General features: G+C 31.9%; 3 protein-coding genes across 5 annotated transcripts; 1 reads left to right on the forward strand and 2 right to left on the reverse strand.

Annotated features, from left to right (window-relative positions):
* Positions 1-135: 135 nt before the first annotated feature.
* LOC109818478 (syntaxin-43) lies at positions 136-5,325 on the reverse strand. 2 transcript variants are annotated; one of them, XM_020383964.3, is made up of 8 exons: positions 5,078-5,325; positions 3,603-3,882; positions 1,898-1,987; positions 1,344-1,421; positions 1,062-1,139; positions 903-968; positions 739-819; positions 136-613 (listed from the first exon to the last, which is right to left on the reverse strand). In XM_020383964.3, exons 1-8 carry the CDS (start codon positions 5,275-5,277, stop codon positions 506-508), a joined length of 981 nt encoding a protein of 326 aa, XP_020239553.1. In that variant the 5' UTR covers positions 5,278-5,325; the 3' UTR covers positions 136-505. The 2 variants fall into 2 exon arrangements, with proteins under 2 accessions (XP_020239553.1, XP_020239549.1); XM_020383960.3 differs by having other exon boundaries at positions 3,603-3,885; positions 5,078-5,324.
* A 6,335-nt stretch (positions 5,326-11,660) lies between these two features.
* DI19 (drought-induced 19) lies at positions 11,661-14,211 on the forward strand. The gene is made up of 5 exons (XM_020381667.2): positions 11,661-11,915; positions 12,481-12,623; positions 12,869-12,946; positions 13,188-13,438; positions 13,868-14,211. Exons 1-5 carry the CDS (start codon positions 11,837-11,839, stop codon positions 13,974-13,976), a joined length of 660 nt encoding a protein of 219 aa, XP_020237256.1. The 5' UTR covers positions 11,661-11,836; the 3' UTR covers positions 13,977-14,211.
* A 785-nt stretch (positions 14,212-14,996) lies between these two features.
* On the reverse strand, positions 14,997-18,985 carry LOC109789242 (RING/U-box protein). 2 transcript variants are annotated; one of them, XM_020348154.3, is made up of 4 exons: positions 18,824-18,985; positions 16,719-18,236; positions 15,754-16,630; positions 14,997-15,358 (listed from the first exon to the last, which is right to left on the reverse strand). In XM_020348154.3, the coding sequence occupies exons 2-4, from the start codon at positions 18,234-18,236 to the stop codon at positions 15,108-15,110; spliced, it is 2,646 nt and encodes an 881-aa protein (XP_020203743.1). In that variant the 5' UTR covers positions 18,824-18,985; the 3' UTR covers positions 14,997-15,107. The 2 variants fall into 2 exon arrangements, with proteins under 2 accessions (XP_020203743.1, XP_082915824.1); XM_083059698.1 differs by lacking the exon at positions 18,824-18,985 and adding an exon at positions 18,631-18,782.
* Between the last annotated feature and the right edge of the window lie 8,659 nt (positions 18,986-27,644).

Raw genomic sequence — 27,644 nt, forward strand, 5'->3', positions numbered from 1 at the left:
AATTCCATCCTGTACCACTTGTAGTTTTCATCAATGAATTCGTAATTGTTTCATCAATCAAGGAAAATAAAATGCATGAAAAGGAACTAAGCACCCAATTCCGCAGGTTTCATCAAACAAAGAAAAGAGAATGTATGAAAAGGAACAAAGCACACGGTTCCGTAGGCAAATAATGTTTTAAGTAGATGTTCATACAAACGCTCTATACATTTTCTGACCTTGTGTATCCTTTCCTACTATACCACACCAATCTCTAAAATGCTTGTGCCTCTAAGACACCTACTCCACTCTACCTCCCCAGTTGCAAAAGAATTAATATGGTCTCTACATACAACAAAACAAAACAAAACAAAAAGTATGCTTGTCTACTGCAAAACTTCTTGGTCTCCTCGAAAGACAAGCTGCAATACTATGTCCGAGTAGGCAGGGAACATTGGTGTCAAATGAAATGTCACACCAATGAGATGTGACCAAATATTAAAAATAAATTGAATATCACCGTGGATCACAAAATAATTTCCTTAATGATTAAGAGAACCAACATGACGAAGCACATGATGAGAAGCACAGTAGCACACATTACCATGCCCCCCTTTTTCTGAGTTCTCTCCGCCTGCATGTCCCATAAACCAAATAATTACCGTGGGGAAAAAGAGATAGAGAGTGAGATAGAAAGGTCAAGAGGGAAGCTAGCAACACTGCTAAACTAAAATAGTAGACAAGGAACGGGTGTAGGACCTTCTGCAGTTGTTTAAGGCCATCCTCAACTGTGGTTGCAACATTCTGAATGTTGTAGTCTATTCTATCGACAATGGTTCCCTACATATAGAGGACGTCAATGGTTAAAAGGGCGTGGCGTAAAGAAATTTGTCAAATCCTCACAGAAGGGGATATCAGCTGACCTGGTCTATGACTAGTACTGATAAATCCTTCATAATCTGCGCAAGCTCGTTCACAGATTCCACAACCTATATATAAAAGCAAACAAAAAAACTCATCAAGAATACAACATAAAGTCAAAATAAGACTGATAACAGCGCATAAATGCAACTTTTGTTTACCTGTTGGATCTCTTTTTCTCTTTCTACTGTGAATGCTTCATTTTTTTTCAGCTTGGCCATCTGATGTTCATTAAATACCTACATATAAATAAATTGATAGCATCAGTGATCAACTAACAAATATCCAACTACACCACAGGGTATGACCACATGGATAACAGAATATGTCAATTGATCTTCCAGAAAATTTAACCAGCGATGATAAAAATATTGGCCCACCTACTACGTCCTTAAGAAACAAAGAAGTGAACTAAAAAAAAAATGAAACAGAAAAAGAAATACCATATTATCCAAGTCATCATCTTGATATTTGGATTTACTTCCATTTAAGTTGATCTCTAGATCAACTCCATCTTGACCCTGCAATATCATACAATGATAATCAAAAGCTTTAAACAAAGTCCATTAAGTTTTTAGTGATATGTATAGCATGAAAATTGTGATAATTCCCAGATAAGAGACAGAGAGCAAGGGAATAAACTAAGTACAATTTCCCTCATGTCATATCATTTTTTTTCCTCGGTATGTGAGAGATGCAGTTTTATACATTACTCTAGATAAGAATTGAGGGTAGAATTTAATGAACTAAAGTGCATCAGACTGATTTGCATTGTTGTGTTACTTTTTTGGTATTTTTTTTCTTCTTTTTTTAATTAGTAGGAATTACGAAACAGTAACAAAATTTAAACTTAAGATTTTGTACATACAATTCCAGCCTCCTACTACTATAAATAAATTGTGCCATTTAAAAAAAAAACCCTCAGGAAAAAATTAGAAACTTATATTTTCTTTGTTAGTCAAGGAAAAAAGGGTAAAACAAACAGATTCTCTCTCACCTCTTTTTGCTGTCTGAGGCGCTTTAAATAAGTTGATTGTTTCTTGCGGAGCTCTACAGAGAGGTTCTGAAGGTCAGTAGCAAGAGAACGCTGCATGCAGTACACAAAATAAAAGAATGTTTAACAAGGTAAAAATAATAAGTTTATTGAATAACAGAAAAATATGAAACGTGTGTTCAGACATAAGGATTAAACAGTCGAAAATCAAGCCACCTTCATAGACTCAATTTCATGCATAAATGACCCAGTCATCTTTCTGGCTAAGAAAGGAAATATGTACAAGTACAATTAGCATTGAGGCATTTGGGAACAAATGAACAATTAATAAATGATCATGGCTAGTGTCTGTTGCCCCAATCATGCAACTCAAAGTAAGATACTAGGATTAATTTAATCAAGAACTAAAACTTTAGGATGACTTGAAGGGTGGAGAAGGGTGGAGAGAACATGGACAGATGGACTAATAGAGGATACATGTAATTGGTCATCATAAGCCTTTTCCTGATCACCTTGCCTATTGCTCTTTATAAGACCTACAGATTTTATACTGTAGCATACTTGACAGCCAGAATAATGTCAACTAAACTTGAAATGACTATATGTTAGTTTATAGTGATTAATTTTAATTTTGGCAGGGACTGTATGTGGGAACATGGTATATAGTTCACTGTGAAGCACTAAGTAACAGGATACCATATAACTTTTTTTCTGCTGATATGCATTTTAAAATGCAGTCTTTTGGAATAATTTTTTTGGTGTTATTGGAGAATATTGCATCTATCCTTCACCTACCTTTGATAATTCAAGGGGATGGTATGGAGGCCAAAATTTTGAGATGACGTGATTATTTGTTTGAAGCAAAATGAATGCATCCTTAAGGGTGTCTGCAAGCCCTTGGATATGTTATTTAATGGAATCATCTCTAAGGCTTCTGTCTGCACATCCTTAAGGGTGTCCATAAGCCCATTGATTTATGGTATGTTTGCACCAAGCAGTAAATTAAATGGAATTTCCATGTGTGACATATAGAGGTTGGATATCTGATTCACATTTTAGTCTTTTTGAATTTTCTGATTGGCAGGATACCTCCCCCACTCATTTTAATTTCTTGTTTATCCTATGATGCACAAATACAATATGCATATATCGTATCCTATAAAACAATATGATTATTCCAAAAATATATAAGAAATGATACACGCAGTATATGCATAGATATGATTAAAATCTTCATAAGAAATAACTCTATAATTGCAATTCCAAAATCCAAACTAAGAGGATGCTTCTTGGACATTAATATAAAGAAAATAGAAATTATAAATTATTGTCATCATTAATCACTACCTATTCCTTACAAACAATAATAGAGTCAATCCCATTCCCTCCTTCAGCATCATCCATAAAGAAGATGAAGTATTGGCCAAGTATGAGGGATACTGGATACGTATTAGATACAATACTTCAAGTAAATGCAAGTACCGGTGGTGCTTTGTAGTTTTATCTAATAAACTTCCTTTTAACATCCCTAAAAAATAAAAGCAGTATAACATACCATTGATACCGTGATGGAAGTCTCATGCTTGGTTCATGAAGAGCCCCACAGATTTCAAGTTTCATAAAACACATTCATTCTTGTGGGGCAAAAGAAAAATTTTATCTTCTATCTCATCAGTGTTATTATTATGCGAGTGTTGAGCAGTGATACCTGCACATTTTTCCTGACATTGGAATCCTCAGAAGGCCCAGTAGCAGAAAGTCTCCGTAGTCTTTTCTCTGATCTCTTTATTAAGTCAGTTATCTCATGTGTAAGAGTCTCAATAGCGTGTTGATCTTCCTTTCCATCTCCAAAGGACGGCATCAAAGCCTTTGCATGAGCCTTGGCCAACTCTGCCATTTTTGTGCGTGCACGTTGCACATTTGCTGATATTTCTTCTGATAAATCCACCCACGCTGGAGGTAGTCCCACAGTAATTGCATTTTGACCCCTACTGCATTCATAAAAACAATGAATAACTCATTATTTCCAAGTCTTACAGAAAAATGCACACTGTGAAAAGACAAAAGAAGTGAACTATACAAATGTTTTACATCCTGGATAGTGGCTCGTTCGGGCCAGGCCCCAAAATGCTATAATGGTATAGTCACTATTTTGACATTTTTTATATTTATATAATGTATACTATTTATAAAAATTCTCAAAAATCATAAAAAAAAAAAAGAATACTCAAAATTAATGACATTCATAATTAATTAGAAAAGTCATAGGTCTTGACAAAACATACAAGTAAATACTAACAAAAGTCAAATAAAAGTTTCCTATATAGGAATCATGAACCAACGCCTTCTTTATCATTTTCACTATTATTACAACTGTATTTCACTTTTGGAAATTGAAATCGCAAAAATAGCACTTATGTTTGTAAGGTGAAAATTATCCTTACTTATATACTTTATTTTGGTCATATCTCTAATCTATGTGGAGCTCCAATACCCACTCCTCATGATCAAGCGGGGACTAAACATTTGGAATGTGATGTTCGAAGAATTAGACATTTGTGGGTAGTTTGATAATAACCCGATAGCAAATGACCCTATAAACTCAACATCAATCAACATGATTGACTTTGATCATCTTAGAATGTGTTTAATTTTACTAAACTGACTTGTAAGACGAAAATTACCTTCACTTATGAACTTTATATATTCTATTGTAGTCATATTACTAGTTAATGTAGAATCTTCAATAGCCAGGGAGCTAGAATCTTAAATGTACATATTTATTTTATTTTATAAAATAAGTGTCCAATTTTAGAAGAAAACACCCCTTTCCACTGTAATTTCAATTTCCCGCAAAAATAAAGAGTGTACCATAGACAGTTCATCTGTTAATTCCCGACACTCATTTCAATAATGCCACATGTATTCTTAACTAATACTAATCTAAAATTCCTTCCAGATATGGCTTCGTGTTTCGAGTGACGAACTTCGACTGCAAATGCGAGCACTGGTAGTCCTATATACATAGTTTCTTCTAGTATTCACGGATCGTTAAAAAAGAAATCAATAATAATAATAAAAGCTACGGATCTAAGAAAGAAAAAGCTATTCGGACATTTGATCCACGATAACAATTACATCGATGGAAATATAAGACTGTAAGATCTGAGATGCGAAGCGCACCTCGAATTGCCGGGATCCTCGGTACTGAGCGGAGCGTAGGAGCGATTGGGATTGAGAAGCGAGGTACTGACCAATTCAATGACGGGGCCACCGGCGGCGGAAGAAGCGGCGGACTTCGGCGAAGAGAAGGAGGGAGCCCGAACACTCTTCAATGCATCTCTGTGCTTTCTGAAAAGCAAAGTGCGATTTCTCGTCGCCATTCAGATCCCCAACGAATCAAATGAAATGCTTCGTCGTTTCGTAACAGTCAAACCAGAAACAAAGATCGATCGCCTCTCACGTGATCCAACTTCACCATCAAAGGGTCGCTCACGTGCCATTGAAGTTCTTCAATAAACAGCATTTTTTTTAATTATTAATATTTAATATGTATAACTGCTATTTTATATATAATTAAAAGATTTTTTATATAATGATTAATCATGTGCCATAAAAGAGAAATATTTTATATTATTAAGTTTATAAATAAACACATATTTTTTACATATAAATTATATTATAATTAAATTAATAATTAATAAATGTAATTATGTTTTTTAAATGAAGGGAGCAACAACCCAACTCAATTAGATTAAAAACCATGAGGAAAATTAACAAGAGATTAGAAAACATTAGAAAACATTAGGAAATTATAGGTCTATTAGGCAGGAGAAAAAAAATTAGGATAAATATAAATGGAGGCGATACAAAAATGTGAGAAATAATGTGAATTTTAAGAAATTTTTAATAATAAAAAATATTATAATAACATTAATAAATATTGAATTTAAGTTTTAATATATTATCATAACTCTTTTAATGACTCAATAACTCTAATTATTCATGAATGATAATCGTTAAAATATTAACTCTTTTAAATAAATTATTAAACAACACTTTTTTTTAACAAGGAGGTATAATTCTTTTACTATATTAATTTTAAAGTGATATCTTCGATGGTAACTTTATATTCAAAATAATAATCAAATTATGATTCTTAACAAACTTATTATTTACACCGTGAGAGAAAAATGAAAGAAAAGGTGTGAAGGAAAAAAAATGAAGGTTTGTAATAGAACATAGACATCATAAAATTTATATTAGAATTGATTATTTTGGAATGAGATCCATTACTTTATTTTCATTTCTCCACTCATTTTTTCTTATCAATAACTAATTTATTTATTATTCGTCTTATTTACTTTATTTCCATTCAATCAAATAAAATATGAAAAAAAATCTCTATCTAAAATATTAACTACTTGAATAACTTTGTAACACTTTTAGAAGTTATTAACATCTTGCAAAATTTTAAACATCAAAGAGAAATACATATATAATTTAAGATAATTCTCACTCAAAAGATAGATTGTAATAAGGGAGCTTAACTCTACCTATAACTTTGATTTCTTACTAATAATAACCTTTTTAAAACAACTCATATTTCAGTCTCAATAACGTTACATAAAAATAATATTATTTTAATTATTAAATATTTCTTTTGAAAAGACATTATTAAAATCCAATTTAAATTAAATTAAAATATTTTATAATGAAAAAAATAAATGTTTGAAATAGTTGACAGAGATTACTTTTTATTTATTTATTTGGATAATCATCAAACTCATGTGAAATGAACTTTTAAAGAAAAAAATATTGAATAGTGTAAAAAAATATATTGAAAATGTCTAATTTAGAGAGTGAAACTAAGGGTAAAATGACTTATTAAATAATATTTTATTTGAATAACTTAATTTAGAAAAATAACAAGGTTCAAGTAGGGATGACAAAGATACTCGCGAGTGGGTAAAATTCACTATGGATAATAAATATGTAGGATAATTAGGTACCTACGGATAATGGAGATGGATAATGTTTTACCCGTTTATAAACGGGGCGGGGGGCGGGTATGATGGTATCCATATCTGTGGTACCCGTTTAATAACATTTCTTAAATATCATAATTATCCTTGTACCACATAATCCTAAAACTACATTCTCTCATTTCTTTTTTTTCATAGTCGCACAACCTACACATTAGTCATCACATTATGAGACTTTCACTTACTTATGAGATTGATATATTTTAAGTTATTGATTATGTTGCTTTTTTATTATTATTTCAACAAAATTAACATTAATTACAAGTTTAAAATTAATATTAAATTTTAATTTTTAATATTTCAATGACATTAAATATAAATTTAAAATTATTTATAATATAATTTTTTTAATTTCTTAAAAAATTTATAATTATCCATGGATATCCGTAGATATCCATGGATATTCAAGAAATTCATAAATATCCGCTTAACAGATACCCGCACAAATATGAGACGAATATGAGACCAATTTTTATCTAGTAGGGTAGGGATTAGTTTATTATTACCCGTCCCATGGGGCCCATTGCCATCCCTAAGTCCAAGTCTAACTTTATATTTATTATAAACTTTATTTTTAAGGGTAATTATGTCAAACACCTATTAATCTACTTAAGACCGATTTTTATATTAAAATTTTTATATAAACATAACTTCTCTCTACATGAATCAATAAGACAATAGAGAAAAAACTCAGTAAAATAAATTATAATATAAAAATTAAATTCAGCGTTATTCAAAGCATGAGACAGAAATTAAAAATAAGTTAACTAAATTTTTATAAGAGTTATAAGTCTATAATATTTATATGATATAAATTAATTTTGAATGTTTGATATGACATTCGTAATAATTTATTTAAAAGAATTGTTAAAAAAAATTATTTAAAAACTTACTTTTAATAAAATTTGAAAACAAGACATTAATGACATCTAAAAGTGAAACAAGACAACACACCGGTCAAAGTTTTGTTCAAATTCAAACATAATTTAATAAGGTTAAATTATACAATGGATTAGAATTTCTCATCCTCCTTTTTATTTATCTAAAGGAGATCATTCACCAAACTTCAACTTAAACACCAGCATATTATAATGTTACTAGATTTTAAACGATTCATTCTTCCCTTTCGACATAATTTTGGTCTTTTGCTAAATCACATATTGCTCATATCATTATCATGATTCCTTCACTAAATCATGACTCCAAATGCACTCAATTGAGAAACAGAAGTAGTAATATGATCATATGCACTTAAATTTATTAGTTAGTAAAATAATTTCTTACCTGGTTGACAATAATGTAATGAGAATCGACCCAATTAGATGAAGAAGAGATTCTAGTAACAGTAAACAAAGCTATAAGACTTTGAATTTGTTCTTCAATCAATTTGGGAGAAGAACTAGCACAAGAATTGTCCGGCTGATTGATTATTATAAATTTTTTATTTTTAAAATTAATTATATAAATAGAGTTGTTTTGCAATTATTTGTACATTTGGAATCATTTATTATAGTGTCGCTATGAGTTACAGTAATACTAATGTTACATGTATTTTTTTTTTAAAAACGGGTAGAATTTAGCCATGCAAAAGTCATTAATGATTATAATGACTTTAAAATTATGTTGTTCCAACATTTCAAATGGTTCAATTTTTTCAAGATTAATTTTTTCATAAAATATTTAAAAAAAAATATATTTATTTTAAGAACTGATCATTTAAAATATTTTAATAATTTACAAAAAAATAAGATTTTTTTAAAAATAACCCAGAATAACACTCAACAAAAAATAAATTAGTAGTAATTTTTAAAATAAATTTAAATAAAAAATAATTAACATTAAATAAAATTCATTTTTATAAAGAAAAACTTTTTAAAAATTGAAAAAAAATCTAGAAAAAAATTTTAAAAATGAGAAAAAAAGTGAGTGATAGAAAAACAAAGGTAGCTATGACCATAACAACTTCAAAGTCGCTATAGTTGATAGCATCTCACTCTAATCCAAAAAAAATTGAAAAAGATAAAAATAAAAGAAGAAAAAAAATGTGAAAAAAGTTGGAAAAAAAAGTTATATTACCTTTGATTTTATTTTTTAACAAATTATATTATCTTCAATTTTTTAAACATAAATTAGTATTTTAAATATTTTAATATATTTATAAATTATATAAATTAAATTTTAAAAAAGAAATGAATCGCTATCATGCATATCGATGTTACATTTTATATATTAAATTAATATTTATTTTATACTTTTATTTATTTAATAATTTAATAAATTTTTATTTAACTGATAATAAAAAAATTACTTACTTTATTAAATTATATTTATAATTTTTTAGGTATATATATACATATATAAATTTTAATTATACTTTTTATATTAAAAAATTTAATTAAAATTTGATTTTTTAAATTTTTTAATAATTTATTTTAACCTTAAAAAATACAAATAAATATATTTATTTTTAAATATTATATGTTCAAAATTTAAGTACATTAATTTTTTTATAAAAAATAATTAAATAGTATCGTTATAGGCTGAAGCAACTTCATTTAATTATTATTTTTTAAAAAAAATTAGGTGTTATAGCCTGCAACAACTTCGTAGAAAAAAAAATTAAGCCTTTGTGTATCGCTACAGTCAATAACAACTTTAGTTGAATCACTACTAGCTATAACGACTTTTATTACATGGCTTCTAAAAAAATTACACGTTACCCATCACAACACTATAATAAACAACTCGGAAGGTATAAATAGTTACGAAACAGTCTCATTTATGTAATTAACTTAAAAAATAACCCTACAATGGTCAATCAACCGAATTGTCATCTTTTTGAATAACGCTAATGGAGACATTGTTTGCAACCTTCTTTGGTTTGAATCTTAGAAGCAATTCATATTAGAAGACATTTGAAAATACGAGACTTTAATCATTATTAAAAAGTTGTTTAAAAATAATTAGTATGCGTGCAAATTTTATAAAGATTTTTAAAGACAATTTATTTTCATGTATATAAAAACTTTGAATCTTATGATTATTTATTAACAAGTTACTAGTTTGAGTGATACTAAATTTAATTCTTTTAAATAAGATATCAAGTTTCAGTCTTATAAGTAAAAAAAATGTAATTGAAAAAAGATATTTTACTAAAAATAATCAGTTAAATTTTTCATACTAATGTGGTTATAAAAAATTATATAATTCCTAAATTTCTCCACATTTTTTCTTTCAATTTTTTTCCCAATAATTTTATAATTCTCTTGTGGTAATTTATTATCTTTGTAGTCTTTTTTTTTAATATAAAATTTAACTAATATAAATTAAAATCTTAACTAATTGAGTTAGTAGAATTAAATCTGTTATAAACTCATAATTTTTTTCTTTTTTAACTTTTCTTCTAGCAGTAATTACTCTTACTTTTTATTTTTATTTTTATTTTTTATTAATTTTAATATCTCGTATTGATATATTTATTATCTAAATTTTTTGAGTTATGATGTAAATAGTCAAAGTATGATTAATTTTTTTTTATAGAATACGACAAGATAAAGTTACTCCTACCTAGTTTGAGATATTAATCTATTTTTGTTGCTATTTATTGAACTCGAAAAATAATTCATAATAAAGAACATCTCTGTTTAAAAGTACCGAGCCAAACATTTGGTTATTATAAAAAGTCAAAAATAATAATAATAAATGACAGAAAGAATATGCAAAATTTTGTTTTTCTTTTAATTATTTTAAAAATCAATAATTATAGATAATTAATTAAATTAAATTTAGTTCTATTTTATTATGAAAAAAAAATCTAATTTTAGGAGCAGTTTAGACAGACCCTAAATTTTAGCTTTTCATAAATGTGAATCGAAAAATATCTAACAACTGCGGTTTACCATCTATGCCTATTTCCAAACATTAGATATTATTGTAAGTCTTTGGTTGTTCCGATTAATCAGTAACCAGTTGTTGGCGTTGACTGTTTGAAGAAAGAAAACGTGCAAGAATCTAAAAATATTGTTTTATAATTTTATTACTTATAAATTATGTAACTTCTTGTTATATAAATAAACAAAAAGTTACAGAAAATTAAAAATAGTTCTTTACAACAAAAGAAATTAAATAAATTTATGTTTCCCTAATATATGGAGGCCTCAGAATATAATTATGAATGCTTAAAAAATTAGAAGTGTGCATGTTTTAGGGATTATAAAATTATTGTTCTTTTTGTTGGAGCAATTCTTATGTTTGGTATAAATTATAAATAAAATATTTTGGGACATTATTGGAATCTATATTATTCATGTTGTCTTTTTTCTATTTTCATGTGAAAAAGAGTGAGAATGTTAAATTTTCATGAGAACGGAACCTGGTAAGTGGTAACTTCTCACTTTCATCTTATTATATTTCTCTCTCTTTTTTTTTTTTAATAAATTAAAATGTTTCTAGAATATAATTAATATTTAGCAAAAAGAATAATATTAAAAATTGGAAACATTACACATCTCATTTAGTTATTAAGTTTAACCGCGCCCACTAAGCATATTCAGACAAGAGATTAAGAAATACTTACCAAGTTTAGTGAACCCATAATAGAGTTTGGTTGGTGGACTTTGAAGTCTGAAGTTTGGACCATTCTGAGTGATGAGGTGGGAAGCGGAGGAAAATAATTATAAAAAAATAGAAAATGAAAAAAAGGGATATAAATGAAAGGAGGAAAATGGAGTAGGATTTCTCTTGCTCCTTCTGTCCTCCCCTCAGCGGCATCGTGGTTGTTCCTTCACATCTCTCTCTCTCACACACACACACTCTCTCTCTCTCACTTTCTCTTCCTCTACAAAACCCTAATCCCAATCGAGATCACAATCGGAGCATACACAATCAGAGCCCAGCTATGGACGGTGATTCCTCTTGGAGTGCTCGTCTCTCTTCCGCTTCCAGGCGCTACCAATCCGCTCTTCAATCTCGATCAGGTTCAATTCCCTTTTCCCTCCTTTCATTCTGTTATTCAAGATGAGGTGTCTCTCACAAAAATAAATAATAATAATAAAAAAGATTTTTTGTTACAACTAACAGGGGTAAGGGTGGGGGTTGGATTTTATATGTCTCGGTGTGTATATATAAAAGGGGGAAAAGGAACATAACGTGGAGATTTTGATTTTTCCTGAAAATTGCGCAGCTGGAGGTTGTGTTTTTTTAAGGTTGTTTGATGGGTTTCGATTATTGATGCTGGGCGGAGAAATGGGGATTTTTTGAAATCAAAAGCGTAATTGTAATCAACTTGTCTGAAAACCTTAGCTCAAAATGCTATCGGGTGCTTCGTTTTCCGTGGCACGAGGTGATTTGTGATATCAATTGTTATTGGGATTTGTGATGTGAAGATCTTGGTCAACTTTACCGGGATTAAAATTCATCGTTGTGATTTTAAATTGTGTGGATTTACTGAAGAGGAGCTTTTATGCCCCTCTTGGGATTGTTCTGGTTCTCGTGTATGTTGATTTTGGAGTATCTAATATGGATTTTTTTTTGTGAATGTAGATATGTTCATGGGGTTTGATGAAAATGATGGGGACGATGATATAAGGGAGGAGTTTCTCTGCCCGTTTTGTTCTGAGTATTTTGATATTGTGGGATTATGCTGCCACATTGATGAAGAGCATCCGATGGAGGCAAGGAATGGGGTATGCTACTTTCTTTTGCGTTCTACCATTTTTCATGCAACTTGTAAGGTTTTAAAGTATTTGCTGTCTGAGCCTAATGTTCGTGTTGTTCCTACATGCCTTTCCCCCTCTATTTTGTATAGGTTAAGTCAATTTTTATATTGAGAATAATATTATGATGTTTGTATTGGAAGAAAGAAGCAATACATTTTTTTCATAATGAAGGAAATCAATGGTTTTTCTGATTGCATCATTTCTATGTGCAGGTATGTCCAGTTTGTGCATTGAGGGTGGGGGTTGATATGGTAGCACACATAACCCTACAACATGGAAGTATATTTAAGATATCCTTTTTCTAGAGATTAAATTTGGTTATTCATAAATGGTTATCTTATTAGCACAAAACTTTTCTCTTAATTGCAGGTTTATTGAGCATTTACTAAGTCATTTTATTACATTATGGGACATGTCGCAAAAATGTATACTTTAGAAACGGATAATGATTTTTTCTTTTTTGAAAACAACCCAAAATTTACATTTAAACCCAACCCTTTAACTTGGTTGAATTCCTTAACTAGTGAATACATGCAGCGCAAAAGGAAATCACGTAAAGGTGGATCTTATTCAACACTATCTTTATTGAGGAAGGAGCTGCGAGAAGGAAATTTGCAATCCCTGTTCAGCGGATCTTCATGTATAGTGTCTTCGTCTAATGCAGCTGATCCACTGTTGTCATCATTTATATCGCCTTTAGCTAATGAACATACCAGTTCTCAGCACTTACACACCGAGACAAGATCATCTAAAAAATGCTCAGATCAGACTGTGTCAGCAAGGTATTTCTGTTTCATTTTTCCCTTTTAAAAAAATGTCACTTCCTCTTCATGGAATTCTGCTCAATATTATGCAAGTATTCCTGCTTGTGCAAGTATTCCTGTTTGGTATCACTCTAATATTTAAATTTTTGGATAAGATTGTATTCACTGAGATGATTTTCTTCCTCCTTATCTACGCTCCATTAGTGGCAAGAATGTGATGCCGGCATGCTTTATCTGTTTGAAATTATTTATAGCTTCATGCCTATTCAATTGAGTATTCTATTTGCTTTCTCTGAATTTGCTTTTTTTTTCCTGATCCTTTTCTCATTAATGTTTATATACCCTTTTACCTTCCCAGCCAATCAATTTAGTGCTTTGTTGCAAAATAATGCTTGCTGAGCTCTTAATAGCATCTCCTAGTTTCTAACCTGTGCTATTTCTGTTTAGAAATGTGGAGACACCAACCTTGTCTGTTAAGGATAAGGAGGAGAAGGAAAAAAGATGCGAGTTTGTTCAAGGACTGTTGCTGTCCACCATACTTGATGACAATTTATGAAGGAAATTAATGGAGGTGGTTGCTTCAGTAGTGGGCTAATTCACATGCGATACCTGCAATGTATGGTTTGCCTGTTGAAATTGTCTATGTATTTGATCAGAGTGGAAAAATAAGTAGTAGAAAATGAATGTAATTTATGTTATATGTGCACTGATGTTTTTAGTTCAAGAGTTTCATCATCCCCTTTAATCGCATATCATAAAAGCTTTAATGAAAAAATATCCTTTTCTACTGATTTTGGCGTTGTGCTTGGAACTTTATATTTTTGGGTGATTCTTCAAAGTCTCAAGAAACAGCAGGGTACCTCAAATGTGCTAGCATATAAATATGGTATTTCCTTTTTAATATAATAAGAAAGACAAGCAAAACATTCGAAGATCAGAATTTCATTCCGACAATTATAACCGGCACATACGGCACTAAATCTATGCCTTGCTGGGATAATGATAGATAAATTTAGGAACGAATATGCATGTAATTTACAGCTTAACAGATCCTTGTACAGGTAGAGTTTTATAGTTTCGGTGGATCAGTTAGAAACGAAAACGTGCAAATAAATTGAGGGTAAATAATCCACTTTGGGTGTCGAGACCAACTAAGAAGTTATCACTGGAGTGTATCCCCATTCCCTACCATAATTAGCTTCTTAAATTTTGAAATAATCAGTAGCATGGTAAATAATTTTCAAAATTGGGTTCTTTGTCCGATCAAGAGATCGTTTCATCCTAAGCCAACAAGTACAATAATTATGATTCTCATTTAAATATTTACTTTTACTTGGTTGAGTACGCGCAAAAGGGATGTTAATAACAGAAGACGAATTACATATAATTTTTAACAAAATTACAAATAATTTCTTCCTTCCGTATTTTATTAAACCAAACATGGTAAATGATTTTCATTTTAAATCTTTCACATTTCCATTTTTCATTCAACCCAGACTCCGAAGCGTATTCTTGACCATCTTCTGTCTGAGCACCCAATTAAACAAATAAAACGTCAGAAGAAGCAGCCTTCCTGTTCAGATGTGAATCATATTCATATGTTATGTATTAACAAGTAAATTAAATGTTCTTGTCTTTCTGAAACTAACAAAAAGGTTGTGTCATTGGACACAGCAACAATTTATGCCTAAAGTCTTAATTGCAACCATTGTATTCTGGCTTCCAAAACCCTCTTCACCACATCTCCTACAAAAGAATCAAAGCAAGATGAGCAGCAACCTTTAATCAGACTAGTTTGCCCACCAGCCATTAGTTCCATGTGCGGACAGGCAGATGGGGGAGGCACAGTACAAACTTCACTCTTTTTGTGCTCAAGATCACAAGCTGCTAGTATGGTGTGCGTAGAACTCCTTGCAATATCCTTAAAAGTACTGTGCCCTGAATAAAAAAGATAAAGGCATTTTTAATTTTTGATAAATGCAGAGAAACGAGCAAAAAGCACTTCAGTGGAACTATGATGCAATTTCCCTGTTATTAGATATCATGATGAAGAATTATTCCAATGCTTGACTGAAAACGGATTAACACACACTCGCACAGGTACCTCTAAAGGTTCTCTTCACATTACAGGAAAAAGCCTGTCCTGAAATTTTGTAATGATCCGGGACTTGTGGTTTGATAGTCAGGTACCATGTTCTACAGGTGGGGGAATGCATCACTTTATGTGATCGAGTCCCGAATGTAGCAAAGGTCCCTTCCTCCCCATATGATGAAAGAGAAAAAAAATTGTAGAAATGAAAAAATCTGTAACCGAGAAGAACAGCAATACTAACCTAACTCAATATGTTGGGACAAGCTCTTCAGGTGGCTTTTAACCATTGATTGCAACTGCTCCTTTGCAATGTGAAAGTTACTCTCTTCTTTGACAGCAGGAGACAAGCCACCATCAGGAACAATGTTTGATCTGCTGAACTGATGAACTTGCTCACAACCTGGTACTGGGGGTGTCGCCATAAGTCCTTGCCATAATGCTCCATTTTGCATTAATGGAGAGGTATTGTTGCATAGACTCTCCTCAAAAAATGTGTGGTATGATGTTCCCACATCCTGTGTCCTTGCATGTAGAGTGGTGACTCCCCTACTTTGATCAATTTGAGGGCTGTATAAGTTACTAGTTGAACTGGTAGCTGAAATTCCATTGGTTCTGCCAGGTGTAGAAGCCATCCTATCTATTGAAAGTAGTTGTTGAATTTGACGGTGTATCCACCGTCTCTCTGATAAAGTGGGTGCCCCTCCAGATACAGGAGAAGCTCCTTCAACACTTCTGCTACTAAATCTAGAAGATGGAAGATGCCCAAAACCTTGATTAAAAGCTGCACGGGGTGATGAAATCAAGTTGAGATCTATACTTTCTCGTAGAACAGGGGGTGGTCTAACAGGAAGGCTCTGGATTGTCACCCTTGGTTCAGTCACACCTTCTTGAACTTGGGAGCTTGAAGATCCCAAAGCAACTGGTCTACAGCCATTACAATACCAATTACCTTCAGGAACTTCCTGCCCCAAACCAACACAATATGTGTGTGCAGGGGAATCACAGATATCACAGAGTAGCATGAGGCCATCATCTCCACCTTGATGACACTCTGAACAAATGACATATTCATATGGATCAATATAGCTCCTGAGTTCTTCTTCAGAGGGCTGATAAACCTGCATATGGAATCAACATGTATTCATTAGGAACAAATGAGCAATAAATTGAAGAAAATGCAAAAGCTATAAGGAAGAATTCAAATACCTGGTCACGTTCCGGGACTTGTATCACCACTTCTCTTAAATCAATCCCTGTCGTTGACCTAGCAGGCTTGCTGATTGTTTTGAATCTCTGCTTACACAAAGGACAACGAGACTCCACCTTTGCCCACTCCATAATGCAAGCAAAACAAAAGAAGTGAGTGCAACAATTTAGTACTCCCCTTACTCTTCTTTTATCTTCTTCAGATAGACAAATACCACACACTTGCTTTCCCACTTCACTTTTTAAATCCTCCACCTTTTCCTTACCCTTTCTTCCTTGAGGTTCTTCTATCTTTTCCTTGCCCTTCCGACCTGGAGGCTTCCGCTGCTGATGTTGATACTCATGAACAGCAACCTCTTCATTATTTATAATATGGCATGAACTCCTCAAGTTATTTCTCAAATTTCCACACAATCTCTTGGCTTCTCTCACCTGCTCTCTCTCTTCTTCAGATATGGTAAAGTCAAAATCAGATGATCCAGAAGATGCATAATCTGAATCTGAAAGAAGCACCCTTCTCTTCTGGCCCCTTTTTCTCCTATTTGTTGTCCTGATGGATGGGCCATTATCTATAAACTCATCTTCATCATCACATTTTTCTTTCTTCCTTAACCTCCCATTCTTTCTTCTTTTGTTTCTCAAGGGCTTCTTTGATGCTCTAGAACTCCGCCTTTTTCGACCTCTGGTAGAAACCACAGAGGTCCTTTTCTTCTGCAAAACCTTCTTGTCCATTTTCATTCCATCATTTTTCTTCTTTCCTCCCCTCATTTCATCCTCTTCATCTGAATAATCTTCTTCCTCTGGCAAAAATTCATCATCCTCGTCATCATAGTCAAAATCTTCATCCTCCCCATCTCTCTCTTTCTCCTCTTCCTCATCTCCACCTCTTTTCACCTTCTCCTCCTCCTCCTCCCCTAGTTTCTCCTCCTCCTCCTCCTCCTCTTCTTCCAGTTGTTCAGCACGTATTTTCCTTCCCCTCTTTTGGGAGATTTTACCAGCACTTCTTTTCTTACCACATACACCATTTTTGGCCTTTGACCTATTGAAATTTCTCACTTCTTGAATTTCCTCCTCCTCCTCCTCTTTGTATTCTTCCTCTTCCTCTTCCTCTAACTCTAACTCTTCCTCCTCCTCTTCTTCTTCTAACTCTTCTTCTAATTCCTCCTCCTCCTCCTCCTCCTCTAACTCTTCATCTAACTCCTCCTCCTCATCTTCTTCTGCATATGTAATCCTTCCCCTCTTGTGTGATTTTTTACTTGCATTTTTCCGCTGACCAAAAATGCCCTTCTTTGCCTTGGACCTATTGGAATTCCTCACTCTTTGAAATTCTGCCTCCTCCTCATCTTCCATAAAACTATCAAAACTCTCCTCTGACGCACATCCATCTAATGAGTCAGATGCGTCTTTACCTTCATCTGAAAGCACATAGTCCTCGTCCGAGTCATCAGAGACTCCCTCCTTTGACCGAACCCTTTTTCGGAAATTGCGTTTGCCACTAAACCTTCCTCCCCTTACCATCTGCACTCACACACAAACAGATAGCAAAAACAACACCAATATATTAGAACCCTATTCAAGTCAAGGGTCAAAAAATCAAAAACCTTCACAAACAACAAAATCATATCAAATCATATATATTGTTATAAATTGCATGATTCTTCAACCAGGGTTTCCCCTTTTCAACTCAACCTAAATGGGGTAATATTAAGACTACTGCTTCCGGTTAGGGAAATAGCAGCATTCATAAATTACCCCTATCACGGATCTGATTTGCCAATCTACAAAAAACATAACAGGGACAAAATTAACTACAGAGATCCCACAATTTGTTTCCTCATATATTGCCAGACACGCTAAACAGTACCGATCAATAGCAGCATGAAAAAATAATCAATAATTAGGCATCATTTACCGCGAATTTTGAGGTAGTCGAGGAACAAGAGAAAAAAAAAAAAAAAAACAATAATTGAAAAGACGAAGACCCAGTTGCGAAATAGATATTCGTAAAAAAATAAAAACGCGAGGAGATATAGTGGAATCTTGTAAAGAGAGAAAAACTAGGGACAAATTTTCGAAAGGGACGGAGAAGATAAGGATTGAGTTACCTGCGAGAGGAGGAACAAAGCAACCGCAAACGATTAATTTGCTTCTCGAATTCCAGATTATGTTTCTTTCCGCAACTGAGGTTTTTGCCTTGTTTTTGTTTCTTTGCTTTTCTTTTCCTTTTTATTTTATTTTATTTTATTTCTATGGATTTATTTTATTTTATTTTTGCATTGAGATACAGTATTTTTCATTTGTAAGAACGTTCAAATGGCGTCCGCATCTCCGCGACCTGGTGGAGGTTACCACTCAAATTACCAAAATACCATTCTCACTTTTGGACGTTAAAACTGTAACTCCATTTTACGTCATCATTATTATTTTTTCCCTCCCTTTTCACGTATATAACTTAATCAAACTATGCCACATAAAAGATAAATAAATAAATAAACTGACTAATATATAAACAATGGATTAAATGTCATCAAATAGTATATTACCTACCATTTAAGTTCGACAACTTTCTGTACATAAATTAAAATAATTATTTTCAATAATCGGAAGTATCTTTAAATATTTTTTAGTTAAATTATTTAACTTTAGATTAAATTATACTTTAATTTTTTTATTATTTTTATATTTATTTTATTTTTAATATCTTAATTTTTTTAAAATTTTTTAATATTTGATTCAATTTTACCTTTTTAAAATAATAAATATTTTTAATTTTGTGATATAATTTTAAATTAATTTTTAATTAAATCACGACTTAAAAGTTAAAACTTGTAACGTGTATTTTATATAAAAATTTATGAAATTTAATTAAATATTTTAAAAATAATCAGATATAAAACTAAAATAAATCTATAAAATTAAGATAAGTTATGAAAAGTATAACTTAATCTTTATTTTATCTAATAAATCTAAAAAAATTCAAATTCTCATCTCTTTCAATTTATCATTTTTATTTTATATATTTTTTTAATAAAATTTTAATATTTTATAAAAACATCGACAATGAATAATATTTTTATATTACAACATAAATTTTGCATTATAAATTATAATTATATAAAATAAACATTAATATATTTGTGAAATTAAAAGATAAAGATACATAAATATAATGTAATAGGTGATGAAAAAGATTTTATATTATTATTTAATCACAAATGGGTATTGAATTATTGAATTTAAATAATAATTATTATATTGATGTAAAAAATAATTATTATTATCTTAAAAACTAATAGGATCAAGACACTTTTTGCCTCTATTAAGAATAAAATAAAAGTAAAAATGAGAGTACCTCTATTAAGGATAAAATAAAAAAAAATTAAGTAACAAAAGTATATTTATTATGATTAGTCTATTACTTTCATGTTCTTGAATTTCATTAAAAATATTTTTTTAATTTTTTAAAATAGAAAAGTATAATTATTAATAAAATGTGGAGATCAAGGTAGTTATTAAAAAGTATCCCTTTATATATTAGTATAATTATATAAAAGATATTTTTAATTTTTTAATCAGCTAAAAGTGAAAAAAAAATCGGTAAATAATTATTAAATTTAAATTTATTTGATATCAGGATGTAGTCACCTGATTTGATTTTGATTCGTTTTTGTTATGATAAAAGAATGATTATCTCATATAACCATAATTCATTAAAAGCATTAAGCATACACTATAAATAATTCAAATTAAATATAATACGCTGTGTAAGAGAAGGGAAAATATAGTTAAAAAAATTGCACGTAAAGCATTCAGCATGGCTAAAAACCTATTTTAGTCATTTATAATAATTATTTGTTTTAATTTAGTTTCATTTTTATTTTTGGTCTCAATTTGGTCCCTAATAAATTAATTGGTTGCAATGTCGGACTTCCGTCCAAATTATTTAGATAGAGTTAACTGTTAGCCACGTGGATACTACGTGGAAGTTACATAAATACCACGTGGATGTCAAATTTTTGTCATGCATCTGGAACTAGAACGGTCCATTCTGGATTCACTCTTGGTGTGTTAATTTTGCATCCGGAACGGGTCTTTTCGGATGCAAAATGAACACATCAGGAGTGAAACCAGAACGGGCTATTCTGGTTTCAGAACGGACCGTTCTGGTTCCAGAATACCACACATGCAGTTGATGATTATACCTATAAATTTTAGATCGTGAGGACAATACTTATTCATATATTTGTAATATTAAAAATTTTATATATAATTTTTAAAAGTATAAATATATATTATTTTTTACAAGTTTTTATATATACAATTATGATTAAGGATGAAAATAAATTAGGTCAGATTATGTTATATTATAATTTAACAGATTTAAACCTAATTTTTTGTTAAAAATACATGTTATAAATATTATATATTTATCTGTCATAGACATTTTTTAAAATGTTTGGTTACATAACAATCTTAAAAACCTACTTAATAATAATTTAACACTAATAAAAACATATAAATAAATATGTTAAATCTTATAAAAATTAAGTTTAATTTATTTATCATATAAAGATGTTTTTAATATGTGATATAAATTTTTACAATTTTAATTTTTTATTATCAACATAAACAATAAATAGAAAGTACAAAAGTTTGACAAATATCAAATAAATGAATAACTCCTCGAAATTTATATTTTATACATAAGATAATTAAATATATAAATATAAATATATATATATATATATATATTAGAATATTTTTATTTTAAAATATATTGTTTTTTAGATAAAAAAATTGTGTATGTGTAAATAGTTTGTTTTCGATTTTTGAATCACACTGGTGCACTATGTTGGTTGGCGTTCTGGAACGGCCCGTCCTGAATCTAGAACTGCCCGTTTTGGAAGGCAGAACGGCCCATTCTGCTGCACACGTTGGTGTTAAATAATGCATCTGGAACGGGTCATTCCAAATGCAAAATTTACACACCATGAGGGCAACCGGAACGAGCTATTCCAGTTTCAGAACGGGCCGTTCTGGTTCCAAATGCATAATAAAATTTGACATCCACGTGGCATCTACATAGTTTCCACGTGGTCAACAGTTAATTCCGTCTAAATAATTTGGACGGAAGTCCGACATTGCAACCAATTAATTTATTAGGGACCAAATTGAGACCAAAATTAAAAGTGAGACTAAATTGAAACAAAAAATTATTATAAGAGATCAAAATAGGTTTTTAGCCCATTCAGCATTAAAGTATCATTTTCCATGTTGACGATATTGCCCTGTGGCGAGAGCAGTTGAACTGCACCGGACATTGAATATGCACAACTCATCAGCGCCGTATACGTCAACGTCGATCTCGAATCGGGGAAATAGGGAAATAGCCTATTGTTAGGGAACGGCAGCGTTTCAATAGAAGGACACGTGTAGGGCCCAGAAATGGAGAGGAAAAGATTGCAAAAAATCGAATGGCCGTTTCGTTAACAACAATAATAACATTATTACACCGCCCACCGCTTTGCGTAAACAAAGAGCCCTAGCGAGCGTTACTGCGTTACCTTTATTTATTTATTTATTATTATTATTATTATTATTTTCTTTTTTATGTAGAGTCTAGTTTACACTCTATGAATCAGTTTCCCCAAGCTAACCTAGCGTTTTGCTATCATGCCCTTATAGTTATAGTACTTCTATTTTTATTTTTAACAAAAGTTATAGGACTTTTTTTAAGACACTGGAAAATTGTGTGGGCTCGCTGCTTTTCATTAATAATGGTGTTAATTTTTTAACATTGGTTAGTAATAAAAGTTAAAATAATATGTATAAAATCTTAGATTTATTTTTTATAGTCATTATTATAATTTTTGGGGATAAAAAAAATAAACAATTTTGAATATGGAGAAAGGATATAATGCTAAGTGGTGTATTTATAGGGAGTTGCAAGTGGATGAGATTGGGTCAAATTTTAATAAATTTATTATTTAATCTAATTAAAATGTCGGATTAGGTATGGTAAACGAGCGGGTTGGGGCGGGGCAGGTTTTATGTTCCTCGCCCTCCCAAATTAAAATTGTTTCTGTCCCCGCTTCCAATACCCGTTGGGGGTAAAATTTAGGTACCCGGGGACGAGGTTTGGGTATCCCTGCCCCGTCCCTGCTCTTGAACTTTTTTTTAAAATTTTTTATTTTTAATAAATATGAATAAATTTTTAAAAGTAAATAAAAAAAGTAAGATAATACCAATTTTTGCAAATAAATATTTCTAATTTTAGTTTATATATATATAAAAATAATTTTTTAATAATATTATTAAACAGGGCGGGTACGGGGGCAGGGTGAGTATTAACATCCCCGTCCCCGCCCCTGCCCCTGATCTTATCAATCGGGAAAAACCCGAACCTGTTAAACACCAGTTTTCCCCATCCAAATCGAGGCGGGTTTGGGTGGGTACCCACAGAAGCAGGTTAGATTGTCATGCCTAGGTTGGATTAGGTTTGTGTATTATTCTTTTATAAATTCAACCCAATCCTAAATCTAATCATGAATAAATTGGATTGGATTGAGTCAATCGCGTCAAATATAGTTAAATTTATTTTTATTTTTTGAAAAAATTTAAATATTTTATAATAGATGTAAATCATTTAATTTTTTTATTATGAATACAATGTTATTAATTCATAAAATATATAATGATACAAATTAAATTTTAAAATAAATTTATTGATTTATTATATTGTTATCTGTTCAAATGGCTAATATTAATATAAAATAAAATTGAAAATAAATATGTTGTATTGTTACAATGCTATCAACCAAAAAATACAAAACTTGTTACCAACTAAAAGTGACAAAGAGTATTGTTTTGAGTAAGTAACCATCTAAACACTAACTTATTATTATTATTATTACTACTATTATTATTAATTTTGTTATTATATATGATTAGATCGGGTTGGATTACGAATAAAAAAATTACAAAACTTATTATCCAACTCATCCAATATCAATTTTTGATTGGGTTGAATCTGACCCAAATACTAAAATAATATAATTCAAATTTATTAGATTTGGATTCATAAGTTATTTATAACTGTTTATATTCATATGTATTTAGTACACATTGATTTTTGTTTACCAATTCACCAAGAGAAATGGATGGCCGAAGGAGATGGGAATTGATGCACATTATACTACTTGTAAGTAAACGTCACCATAATGCTAAGTTAAGATTTTCTGCACAAAATTTATATGAAACGCACCTCCACAGCTTAAAATGAAAATACATGGAACAGTGCCTTTACTATTTTTGAGAAAGAGATATAGATACCAACATACTACATTCCTTTTAGCGATTAGTATTGTTTTATTGTTTGATTCATTTTTTTTTTTTGGTACATGAACGGGGTTATAAACCCAAACTAAAAACCTCTAAAAAATGCAACAGCCGACAAATCAGCAAGCAAAGCAAAATGGATCCAAGAAGGAGGATCGGAGAATATAACAATTCTATTCTGCAAACTACGTCCATGTTTGGCTAAGAGATCCGCAACTTGATTTGCTTCTCGAAATATTGTTGAGATTTCCGTTGAAACACTTTTGTTAATATTTGTAAATTCGTTTAATTCTATCAACGGTCTCAAACACGGCAAGTATACCGGCCGTTCAAGTAGTAAAAATATCGTATCCACAGGGATTAGAAGGTAATATAAGCATTTATTGACTATTCGTGACTAAAGAATAATTCCAATTTCATAGTTTATGCAGTGAATGCAAAGTTGTGACTATTGGAATGAAAGCTGTAAATAAATATTGTTTTGTGAGTGGAAAAGGTAAGGAATGGTATTGTGGTATTGTGAGGTTGTGGGGGTCAGATTTCACCAAACGTAACACTAATGTATCCTTAATCTCTTGTTGAATTCATTGCTTAGTCAACCCATAAGTTTACTCAAACCTAATCCCTTAGAGAAAGAGCCTAGATGCGGATATTGAATATCAATCCCTTGAGTACCCAATATCTACACCCGCATTACGGGCTAGGGTTTAAGACTACTAATGGGTCAAGCTCTATCCCTAGATACAATCACCACTAGGCATATGTTTCAGAACTAGTTTCAAAGGTTATTTTCCAATACCCATGGAACCTTAAATCATGCAAAGGGTGATCAATCCAAAGCAAGCATTAAGAATAGAAACAAACACAACAACGAATAAAACAACATGTATATATATCATTAAAACCGTAAAGATTACAATAGAGTACGTTGGTTACATCTAACCCCACAAAATGGGTGAAACCACTCAACAAAGAGGGCAAATACAAAATAGAGATGGAAGAGGAAGTGAAGAACCGAAGGAAAGATCCGCACACGGACGATCCCAAGCCCTGGGAATCCCTTCCGCAGCTCCTGGAGGCGCCCAATGTGAGAATGGAGAGAAAGATCCCCGAAAATGGCTTCAAATACGAGCCTGGGAGATCAGATTAGGGTTCCGCGCCCGGCGCACAATTCTTCGCGCCCGGCGCAAGTTCTTCCAGAGAAGTCAAGCACTCTCTGTCTCAACACAAGCCCGGCGCAATTCCTTTTGCGCCCGACTTAATTCTTTTTGCGCCCGGCTTAATTCCTTTTGCGCCCGGCGCAATATAACTGGCAGAGATGAAATACTCTGTTTTTGTCACGCCCAGCGCGGGTTATATTGAGCCCGGCGCAGAACCTCTTCTCTGCTCCTTAGCTTCTTAGGTTTCCAATCCTAAGAGTCTTCAATCCTCAAGTCACTAGCTCAATACCTGCACAAAAAATGAGGTGTATTAAGGTATTGTTAGCTGAATTTGGGTTAGTTATATCTGCACACAAAATGAACCAAAAAGAGAACAATTATATTGCAATGGTTCAAAGGATGAGTGAAATTTGTTCAATAAGTCTCATCCAAAAAGAGGTAAAATTGAGACTTAACAACTCCCCCAAACTTAGAACCTTGCTTGTCCTCAAGCAAAAGGTAATTAATCTAGCAGATAACAAGCAATGCAAGTGAGTCAATTTCTACATCCTAGTTCACTTGTATCTTCTTTTCGCAAGCATGAACCTCAGATGAATTTCCAATCACAATTATTGCACTAGAACATGACAAGGTGCAAACAAAGGTTTCAAAAGAGATCAAAGAGCTGAGAAGAGTAATGACTATCTGTGTAAGCATCCTCACTAGAAAAATGTTTCTCTCTATGCACACTAGTGTATCAGGGTGAGTGTTTCTCTCTAGTCTACTACTCACGCCACATAATTCAACTTTGCTCTTCGTTTCCAAATGAAACCAGTGGTAAAACAAATGCAGACACTTATCACAAGGTCTTTATTAGGGCAATCTGGGTCAAGCAGGGTCAAGCGGTAGCAGTTTTATGGTTTTTCAAGGATTGAAGGTGCTATAGCTTAAGAGAGCAAATAAGATTTTACAATGATGTCCCTCTCCATACCCCATTACAACAATTTGGCACATGCCCTTTACCTGATCCAAGCCATTAGCCTTTATGAGATGCATATTTACATTTTTGCATCTTAATATTTTTGTTTTTGTTTTGCTTTGTTTTTCTCTTTTTTTTTTTTTTTTTTTTTTTTTGCTTTGTAATGGCTGACCACATACTTTCTTCTTCCCAAAATTTCCCATTCTTCAACTCCCCCAAACTTATTTGATGTCATCAGTTTGCTCTCTTAACCAAAGCAAGGGTTATGGTTAATTTTTCATGGTTTGGGACAAGTGGAAGGTGTGGTGTTTAGGCTTAGAAAGGTATGGGTCAAGTGAAGAGTGGAGATGGCTTTTTGGCTTAGATGGTTACAAAATAGAGGAGTATGAATGCCTTGATCATATAAGTGCACAACATAAGCAAACCACCAGGGAAACTCAAGCAAAGTCTATCATGCAACCTAAGTGTAGTTCACTCATAGGTATTTAGGCTCACACCTCACCCGGCTATGCATGCACAACTATCAAACTCAGCTCAGTTCTATGATCAACATTGAAACCCGTATGCAACTAGTTATGAACTAAATATCTAATGTGACTTGAAAATGTATAAGGTACACACACCATAAACATCAAGCAAACTATAATCCAGAATCGACCACAAACAAAACAAGTATCAACAAGATTAAAAACCATGCTAAGGCAGACTATTCACAAAAAGAACCAACAGAGTAACCATCAAAAAGACTATATATAAAAATAGTTAAATACTGAAAATAAAAGACAGAAGAATAAATTGCAATAGACAAAGGTAAACTAAGGTAGGCTCCATCTGCTTCCATCTATGGGGTCTGGTCATCATCATCTCCAAGAGCTGCTCTACCATCATCAACTCCATCAGCATCAGCAGCTCCACTCCCCCAAACTTAGGAGCCTGGTCCCCAGGCCAACCAGTATATGCCTGAAAGTTCTGGTAACCAGAAGTGATTGCGGAGTATAATCATGAAAGAACATGGTGAGCACAAAAATTATACACATTGATGACCAAGCAAATATAGCAAAAAATGGAGAATATCCTTAGACCAAAATTAAGCACAACATGCATGCACACGGAATTGGACGATAATAATGCAACATAAAGCACACAAACATACAACATACAACAGAACATAAAGAAACATGATTGAAAACAGATAAATATTGGGTGTCAGGGGTGTGCTGCGCCGGGCTTAACACAGATGCCCCGGGCTTCATATCAGCGAATATCAACGAGGTTTCAAAATCTAATATCGCGCCGGGCGTGCGTTAAACGCGCCCGGCGTGGTGGGTTCCAGAGACCACAATTCGAGTCTTGCGCTGGGCGCGAGGTGAAGCGCGCCGGGCGCGTAACCCTGATATGGTCAGTTTTTTTGCCTAAATTTGCTTTGAAAGGAGGCCTTATAACCACCCGGAAACAGAGTTACCTCATCTC

Source organism: Cajanus cajan, chromosome 7 (assembly GCF_000230855.2).
Source record: "Cajanus cajan strain Asha chromosome 7, NIPB_CcT2T_4, whole genome shotgun sequence".
In the NCBI taxonomy this organism is placed as follows: Eukaryota; Viridiplantae; Streptophyta; class Magnoliopsida; order Fabales; family Fabaceae; genus Cajanus; species Cajanus cajan.

What these genes read in the sequence shown, in the direction of transcription:
- LOC109789242 (XM_020348154.3), bottom strand. Translation starts at nt 18,236, where the DNA reads ATGGTAAGGGGAGGAAGGTTTAGTGGCAAACGCAATTTCCGAAAAAGG. An exon ending in AAGTCCCGGAACGTGACCAG is followed by an intron (nt 16,631 to 16,718) that starts GTATTTGAATTC and finishes TTCCATATGCAG; the next exon opens with GTTTATCAGCCCTCTGAAGA. An exon ending in GTCCCAACATATTGAGTTAG is followed by an intron (nt 15,359 to 15,753) that starts GTTAGTATTGCT and finishes TTTTTTATTCAG; the next exon opens with GGCACAGTACTTTTAAGGAT.
- LOC109818478 (XM_020383960.3), bottom strand. Translation starts at nt 5,277, where the DNA reads ATGGCGACGAGAAATCGCACTTTGCTTTTCAGAAAGCACAGAGATGCA. An exon ending in ATGTCAGGAAAAATGTGCAG is followed by an intron (nt 1,988 to 3,602) that starts GTATCACTGCTC and finishes TACTGCATGCAG; the next exon opens with CGTTCTCTTGCTACTGACCT. An exon ending in CAGTACTAGTCATAGACCAG is followed by an intron (nt 820 to 902) that starts GTCAGCTGATAT and finishes CTCTATATGTAG; the next exon opens with GGAACCATTGTCGATAGAAT.
- DI19 (XM_020381667.2), top strand. Translation starts at nt 11,837, where the DNA reads ATGGACGGTGATTCCTCTTGGAGTGCTCGTCTCTCTTCCGCTTCCAGG. An exon ending in CGATGGAGGCAAGGAATGGG is followed by an intron (nt 12,624 to 12,868) that starts GTATGCTACTTT and finishes TTCTATGTGCAG; the next exon opens with GTATGTCCAGTTTGTGCATT. An exon ending in GATCAGACTGTGTCAGCAAG is followed by an intron (nt 13,439 to 13,867) that starts GTATTTCTGTTT and finishes ATTTCTGTTTAG; the next exon opens with AAATGTGGAGACACCAACCT.